The sequence below is a fragment of the Neophocaena asiaeorientalis genome, unplaced genomic scaffold, assembly GCF_003031525.2.
Source record: "Neophocaena asiaeorientalis asiaeorientalis breed wild unplaced genomic scaffold, Neophocaena_asiaeorientalis_V1.1 scaffold329, whole genome shotgun sequence".
Lineage (NCBI taxonomy): Eukaryota > Metazoa > Chordata > Mammalia > Artiodactyla > Phocoenidae > Neophocaena > Neophocaena asiaeorientalis.
This window is the reverse complement of record NW_020175082.1, coordinates 336449-345543: the sequence shown is the minus strand read 5'-3', so window position 1 is coordinate 345543 and position 9095 is coordinate 336449. Positions and strand designations below refer to the sequence as shown.

General features: G+C 32.8%; 1 protein-coding gene across 4 annotated transcripts in view; it reads right to left on the bottom strand.

Annotated features, from left to right (window-relative positions):
- The window catches only part of CPNE8 (copine 8), a 303498-nt gene that overhangs the window by 81664 nt on the left and 212739 nt on the right, over positions 1 to 9095 (bottom strand). For all 4 annotated transcript variants that reach the window (XM_024764161.1, XM_024764160.1, XM_024764162.1 and 1 more), the window contains one exon: positions 1894 to 1969. In XM_024764161.1, coding sequence (XP_024619929.1) covers positions 1894 to 1969 — 76 coding nt within the window. The remainder of the gene's footprint in view (positions 1 to 1893; positions 1970 to 9095) is intronic.

Genomic DNA, 9095 nt, shown 5'->3' with positions numbered 1-9095 from the left:
TATATATATAAATGGAGTACCAAAAGGAGAAGAGAGAGTGAAAGGGGCAGAAAGAATATTTGAAGGAATAATTGTTGAAAATTTCCATGGTTGCCTCAACAAAACTGAATCCCTTACATGTGTGCAGAAAATGAAGTTTCCAGTGTATTGGACCAAGAGCTAGCTGTCCATCGAAATTCTAAAACTACTTAGACAAAACACATAATGTTCCTCCAGATTTTCTTCAGACTGATCTCTTCTATTGATAATATGAATAATAAGAACACATTTTTATTTGAAGTTATGGCACAAATATTCATGCAGGTATTTAATAAGGAATAATTGTTACTAAGCTTCTTTGTCATAACATCAGATGCGACACCAATCTCATTAAGCAAGCTTTGTTGGATAAGAGAGATCCAAAGAGAAGAAGACATTTTAAAGCTAAGGAAATTCAAAATAATTGATCTTTGGAGCATTATGTGACTGGCAGTAAATGAATTCTAAGTACAAGGAGGACTTGTATGCATCTGTTGTTTCTCCTCAGCCTTGAGGGTTTGGAGAAAAAAACAGGCATCCATATAAGTACAACCTGTCTTATATTACTTCTACTGTCTATTTAGAGCCTTAATATTCTGTCTCCGAAAGACCCAGGTAGAAAAATTGATCCATTACTCCAACTTTGTCTTTGCCTGGGTAGCTTTCTTGGGATAAGTTTGCTGCACCCCACTCTAGATATCTCATAGTCAACTAGGTATACATAGCACCTATCAGATAATCTAAATGCATTTTACGTGTTTGTCTCTCCCATTAGACAGTGAAATTTTCATTCACTGCTGCATCCTTGGGGCCTAATATAGAGTGTGGAATATAGAAGTCATGTCATAAATATTTTATTCATAAACTAATAAATGAATGAATGCATGGAATACAACTGCTTTAGCCTAGTAAGAAGGTGACAGGAGAAGGAGATTCCTCCACTCTTAACTTAAAGGAGGTCAATTTTAGTGTCAAATAGTGTCAATCTGGAAGGAAAGAGTTGTCATTATTGACTAAGTACTGAGATATTTTCCTTTGCTAATGATGTATATTAAATTTAAAAAATCACAGAGGGAACTTCCTGGTGGTCCAGTGGTTAAGAGTTCACCTTCCAATGCAAGGGGTGCGGGTTTGATCCCTGGTTGGGGAGTTAAGATCCTACATGCCTCAGGGCCAAAAAACCAAAACATAAAACAGAAGCAATATTGTAACAAATTCAATAAAGATTTTAAAAATGGTCCACATCAAAAAAGTCTTTTAAAAAAGTCACAGAGAATGTACAGATAACAAAGCTCAAGGATTAACAGTGCTAGAACATACTTTATGCTCAACACGTACCTGGTAGTTAACTGGCAAGATAGGTTTAAGGCAGAAATAACTAGTGTGTTTGCTTTAATAACTTGGATTTCTTTAATGACTGAATCATACTTTCTCATTTCCTTCAGTTTTCATCTAAATAACAACCAAGATGTTCAAACATACTAAGGAAAAAAACGACTTGTTATGTTAACACCATGCCGACACAGAAAATTTTTCTATTTTTATTAAAAAAGGATTGAGGAAGAGCTTAGGAAGGCAAAACATAAAGGCTGACGCTCAAGGGAGAATAAACTTGTATCTATATTGAATGTTTTTAAAATAAGCAAAGGTTTCATAGGCAAGAATTTTTAAATCACTCAAAGTAGATTTGAAAGACCGCGTGATTTGAAGAGAAATACTATTGTTTAATCTCAAAAACTAATCTGCTCAATAAGTTTAAAGATTCTTACACATATTGGTAACCTTTGGCAATTATCTTTTGTAAAAACCTATACTTTAAAAGAATACATATACTTATTCCAGAGAAAAATAATAATAAAATAAAATTCCTCTTACCTCATATATATTGAACTGTGATTGCCCTCTAGAAAGTTCCCTATAGCTTGTTGTAAATTCTCCAATGAAATCATGACTAAAATTAAGGGGAAAAATATACATAGTATTAGTTTTCATACATTTGTTAATTATGTTTTAAAGCTTTAAAAAATATAGTTTAATCATGAAAAATGCTTGATATTATTATGAACATAACAACGTGATAATTTAAAACACACTGATACATAATTTCATTGTTCTTTAATTGTTACACATACCTAAAGTTACATTTTGTTAGTATTCAAAAAATATTCAATTTATCCCACCAACGCTAATATTTCAAATAGGTGTATTAGGTTTAATAACTCATATCTCAAAAGCATTTCATCATCTATGCTATCCAAATGATTAACTTTTAATTAGGATGAAAGTTTAAGACGCTCAAAAATTTATTATTATCCATATCAATAATCACAAATATAATATACAAAATCTTCAAACTTTTCTATGACCAGGATGTAATAGACACTAGTTTTAAAAGGGACATTATTATTTTATTTTTTATTTATTTATTTTTTTTTTTGCGTTACGCGGGCCTCTCACTGTTGTGGCCTCTCCTGCTGCGGAGCACAGGCTCTGGATGCGCAGGCCCAGTGGCCATGGCTCACGGGCCCAGCCGCTCCGCGGCACGCGGGATCCTCCCGGACCGGGGCATGAACCCGTGTCCCCTGCATCGGCAGGCGGACTCTCAACCGCTGCGCCACCAGGGAAGCCCCGAAGGGACATTATTTTTAAACATTAACATAGAGAATATTCACCAAGCCTTAAACTAATAATTTTAAAGTACATTGTTAATACAAAACATGGTTATTCTAAACTTCTTTACCTTAAAGCAATCATCACTGCCTTCTCAGAAAGCAGAACTTCTACAGGTGCCTTCTCAGTTTAGGTGTGGAAGGGTAAGGATTGAGAAAGCGTATGTTAGTTCTCAATATAAAATCCTTACCAATGTGATTACTAAGGCTGGCTTATGCAACTGTAAAACAGATCTTATGCATACACCAGTTTAGAAAGGAGGTGTATTCTACTACTCTGCACTAATTTAATGGTCAACACTAGGTTGAACACACACTGCTGAGAAATAAACATAAAATGCTGGTATTTGGTGCATCAGAGGAAGAAGATAAAGACTGTAGGAGCTGAAGTAGTATAACAAACATAGGGGGTGTTGTCACTGCTATTTGTATCATAAGAGTTTAAGCTTGGCCCATTTGCTTGCAAATGTGAGGTGTTTATTACCATAAAAATGGATATTTTCCCCAAACTCCAGGCAGGTTTATGTTTAACTGTGATTCACTAAAATCCATAAACCTTCCATAGACCTGATGACCAGTAACAAGCAACAAGCAAATTGTGGCTAGCCAACCAAACTACAGATTGGTAAAGCTGGGATTTCAAAGGAAAACTTGCTGCCATTAATTTAAGTAGCATTTTTGTAATAAAAAAAATATATTTTTTAATTAAGATAAAACTCAGATATCCAGCCTCCCAGTTCTCCCTTATCTTAAAGATCTTTTACATTTATGACAATAGTCTATACAAGGCATTCCTCTTTACACCAGTAGCACCTTGACTTTTTTTAGATTTAACTTTCAAAAGCATATCTACACACATGAAAATGATAAAAGGAAAGACCATTGAAGACTGTAACCAAATATATTTGCATTTTTGCATTTGTGAATCCAAACCTCCCGTATTCACTCTTTTAATTTACACAGGGAAAATTACAAAACAGTACTTTCGTGCTACATATTTCTTATAAATAAAATAATTCTCTTTGACTTTTAGAAGTGCAAGCTTATAACTGTGATATCTCTCACAGAAATCTTAAAAATTCTGAGTTATGGAAATTCTGCTTAGAACCTATCCTCTTCCATTGCTATGTGTGTTTTATATAACTTAAGTAATAGTCACCGAGAAAATGTTCTATTAAAGCACTTTAAACACAACACTTTGATATTGGTAAGTGTGGACAAGCCTTGTATAACCAGAGCTCACCACACTTGTGGTAGGAACCTAATATTGAAGCCTTAGAAAATGGCTGGATCATTTACTCTCTCATGGTAGTTTTCTGACTGTGTAAATTCTACCCCTGTTTGGTTCATTGCTTAAATTCAATGTTTAGGCCTCCTGCCACTCAATACTAATCAAGAACTTGGGTGAGAGAAGCAATAGTTACTGGTTTCCATTACTCAGTTGAGATTAATTATGCAATTACTCAATCACATCTCAAGAACATGTAATACATCCATCTGGATAAAGCCTGTCCAACAGAGTGGCAAATCTGGACCCAAGTGCAATGGTCAGGTTTCCTCAACTGCACAGTGACATGCCATGCTGAAGTCATGGTGAAACTTTCTAAAAAGCATTTTTTGAACATTTAGATCTGTTTTGTTCTTGTTAAATTTGTTACCCTGCAGAGTTGAGTGATTAACAAAGGGGTACAGTTCTCTTTGATCTCAGTGCTAGGAATCTGTGCTGCTCACTTGTGTTTCCTATTCTGAAAAGACCCTGTTTATCATGAAACAAGATTTTTGCCTCTGAAGTTGGTTGTTAAAAGAGCTTAAGCCAAATTTGTGGCACATCTCTAGCACGATATGTTTTCATGATGTGCTAGGAATCCTCAGCAACCTTTTCAGATATCTTACTCTTATTTTCCCTTTGCTTCAATTTCCTCACACAGTTTAGTTCACTATGTCTTATTATAAGCTTCCTTGGATCTTTTCAGAATAAGACAGAACATAAATAAAGAATGAATAAAATACTTGTTCCCCCTTCTGAATCTTGTTAAAGATGATTATTTTGCATAAAACACTTAATTTGCATGTCATACAAATGCAATGCCATCCTTGTGCTGTAGAGGAGAAAATGTATTGAGTCACAAATTACATTTCATGCTCCAAGACAAGATTTCTGTGACATACAGAAAACACATCATTGCATCTATTCAGATACAGAGAAATGGATGATCAAGAATTGATGATTTGTCAAAAGGTCATAAACATAAGTGGCAACAGCAATGAAATAGCCAAGCCTAGACATAAGGTACTTTGTCTCAAGAATACATCTGAAGAATCTGGGTGGATAAGTGAATAATTCTCAGGTCAATTTTGTCACAGATCTCTTGAAATGCATGGGAATTTTTAGTTTCCTTTGTCAACTGCCGTTCTTCAAATGCTATATATTAAATCATAGATAAGTACTTTAAAGTAAGTATTGAAGGTGGTTTTCACTGATTTATTCTTATAATTATCTTTTTCCCTATCATCAACCATTACTAGATTCTTCTGAGATTAAAAGAAAAGTAATTTAACATTTTTATCTGTTCACAACTGTCAATACTGTAATGTTGAAACAATTCTCACTATACAGAGAAATATGATGAAAAGTACTTTGATAATAAATTACAATCAACAATTTCCTTGAGATTCAATAATAGTGCTTTGCTATTTCCTGTTACTTTAATTGTAACTAAAATAATTATTCTATGTTATAAGTCTCAATCTCTCTGACTGCACTTACAAAATAAAGTTTACTGCAGGGTGGTTGATCTGATTTGTGTCCACTTACATCTCTAATTTTTTTCCAAAAATTTTTTATAATTGATATATGTTACTTAAAATCTGAAGAAATAAACCAATATTGAGAGCAAACTAATTAATATTATAGGTAGTAACTTGGCTCTAAAATGCCTTGTTTGAGGAAAGTGATTAAATTTTTGAATAAAATCTGAATATTATAATCATTTCTATGCTCTATTAATAGTGGAAAATGAGTATTATGTATATTCATATTTATATCTGAAACGTGTAGGACAGTCCCTATTTAACAAAGTGTCCATCTTCCCCTACTTTTGGTATCTTGTTTCACTTATCTTTTACTCTACTGCTTTGCTACTATCTCCTCTAAGAAATCTTTCCTGCTTTATGCTCTTCCTCTTTGTTTAAAAAAAAACCCCAATTCTCTCTATCATCATACTTCCTATATTGTATAACAGCTGTTGTTTATATATCTCCCCTCTTAGCTTTTATAGTATACTTGAAGTTAAGAAAGATGATAATTTCATCTCAGTATTCTCAGCATCTACTTCAGTGCCTGGTAACCAATGGGAATTTTTGAATGTTGCAAATATGCTCAAGTTAATATCATGGTCATGCTGTAATCTTACCTTGCCAGTAATATTAACAATTTTTCTCTCATGAATTTTATTTAGTCCAAAAGAATGGCAAAAGTGCAAAACATATTAGCCATTGCTACTCTATTTCTTTGAAACAACTCTGAGGGTTATGTTGATAACTGTTATTTTCCCATAGAAATGCACCCACATAATCACACAAAAGACATAGAAAAGAGAGACGAGAATATTGCCTTTGCTTGGTGTTTCCAATGATCTTCCTGAAGATCAACCTGCTTTAGGCAGAATAGATGATGCTTATTTTCCTCTCAGTCATTAAACTAATTTTTGCACATAGGTACAAATGACAAATACATATTGAATCCATCTCATCCCTCTCTCTCTCATCATGTTGTCTTGAGTAAATCAGTCACTTTGGGGTCTTTATGTCTTCACCTAAAAATTGGAGGCAATGTCTATTTACTGTTTTGAAAATAATCCTAGATAATTCATTTGAATTATTTCTGTGAAAGGTGTTTGATTCCTTATAAAAGACATTACTAAAATACATTTTTCTGATTAGTAAGTAATATGACTCTAGACACTTATATGTATAGTTTTAAAGAAGCTTTAATCAAAATAACCCTTTGAAGATGTAACAGGCTTATGAATTGATATTTGGGAGTTACACATATACCTGTGGCTTGTACTGGTCTTATGTAAGAATGCTTAATTCATTAAGCATACCTCTCTTTTGGAGTGTGACATATTTCAGGTGTGCATTAAAGAATGTCTCAAATGAGAACTTGTAAACAAACTGTATATTAAAGATAATTTCTCTAATTGGGATACTGAAAAGATTTCAGCACAAAAATTGGCAGGATGTTCCCTATTTGAAACCAAGCTATTAATTCCATAATTACAAGTAAAATGTACCATGGGACTTGTGATTTCCCATGATCACCACAAAAAGTCTTTATAAGTCCAGATAACAATAGCATATCAGCTGTTCCTGATTTTGCTTTTTTTTTTTTTTCTTTCCTTCTAGTCAAAGCTTTTGACTTTGAACAAACTTTTCAGCATTTAGGAATTTTTTATTAATGAGATGACACTAGCCTTCACCGATTCTTAAAATTTCAACAAAATCAAGTCTTTTTTTTCTTGTAACTTCCTCAAATCCAGACAGAGAATTTAGTTTCCTTTAAAAAGTCAGAAATATGTCTTTAACTATTCCTCAGTTATGATTTGGTCTATACTTAAATCTACAGAACTATCATGATTCTTAATTAATTGCCCCAGTAAACACAGATTATCAGCACATTCTGACAAAAGTAATTTTTTTCTTTGTAATGTCCTGGTTTGTTTTTACTGATAGGAATTATTATATATAAGATATATATGAATGTATTCAACATAGAAGTTTTCATTTATCTCCAGTTTTGTTGAAATTTTAAGTAATTTCAGGTTTACATTTTCTTTGCTCCTTCTGTAGATTACAACACTTCTGAGCCTCCAAGAAAGAAACAGATATCACCCTCAAACATTATCAATTCCCAGGAGAAAAAGGCTAATTTTATCAGTCTTATTAATACCTGCTCCTTGATCCATTTCTAATACAGGCAGAAATTTTAAAAGATATAAATACCATATATGTATATAAAATAAGTCTTCATTTCCTTTTGGGTGTAGATATATATAAAATTTTATATAATCATATATAATGTTACATCTACATAATCATACATTTTAGTAAGTTTATATTTCACCTATTATTACTTAATATTTTGCTTATTAACTTTATTTTCACTTATTTTTTTATCTACACAAAGAGTTAGACAAACCACATTTTCTAAGATAAAATTTTTAATGTGGTTTAGATATAGCAAATGGTATATGCCATAATAAAGGGACTGTTCTTTATGATTTATCAGATTGAAACCAAAATTGTACACCTAAATACTCCAATTTTTAAGAAAATACATGCTATATACTTATTTTTAAAGTGCATTTTATATTATATACATTACTTTCAATGTTAGATTATTTAAACTGCATGTGTATCTATACTGCAAATTTTAACTACACATAAAGTCTAGCTTTTGAAAGAGAATTACCTTCAATTTTTTTCTATTGCCTCTAATAAGCTTAATGCACCAAAATATTGTCAAGCAAAAACTCCTCATTCAAATTCAAATTAGCCTAATCAAATAAAAAATGTGTCATATCTAAAGCCAAAAATTCTTAATGTAAAATAACTTTTACCTAGCAACAGTTTCACAAATGCAATTTAATTCATTATAAGGCAGGATGGAGTTTCTTTAGCTCTACAGGACCTTTGGATATTTTTCTACGATTATATGAATTAGGAAGTTAACTGAGATAACATCTGAAGTAAAAATCTCCAATTTTATGGAGTTTTATTTTTAATCGTATTTATATATTTATTTTAAAATATATTATTTATTTATTTATTTTTGGTTGGGTTGGGTCTGTTGCTATGTGCAGGCTTTCCCTAGTTGCAGTGAGTGGAGGCTACTCTTCGTTGCAGTGAGCAGGCTTCTCATTGCGGTGGCTTCTCTTGCTGCGGAGCACGGGCTCTAGGTGCGTGGTCTTCAGTAGGTGCACCACGCAGGCTCAGTAGTTGTGGTGCACAGGCTTAGTTGCTCCGCAGCATGTGAGATCTTCCCAGACCAGGGCTCGAACCCGTGTCCCCTGCATTGGCAGGCAGATTCTTTACCACTGTGCCACCAGGAAAGTCCCCAATTTTCTGGATTTTTGTATACTTATGTTATGCATGTCACATACTTTTCTCTGTAATTTCAAAGTGATTGACTTCTAATCTTTAGCTTGAGCATTAATCTCTGGAAAGAAATGTCTGTGTGATTCAGTATCCCGTTTCTAAAATATACACTATCAGTTAGTGAATGTTATTTTTTTCAGACTAATGAGAATTAATAAAAATAATCAGTATTACTATAATAAGCAAAGCAAAACAAAACAAATGGAACAGAAGCAGTATTAACATAAAATAATAAATTTGATGTTGGCC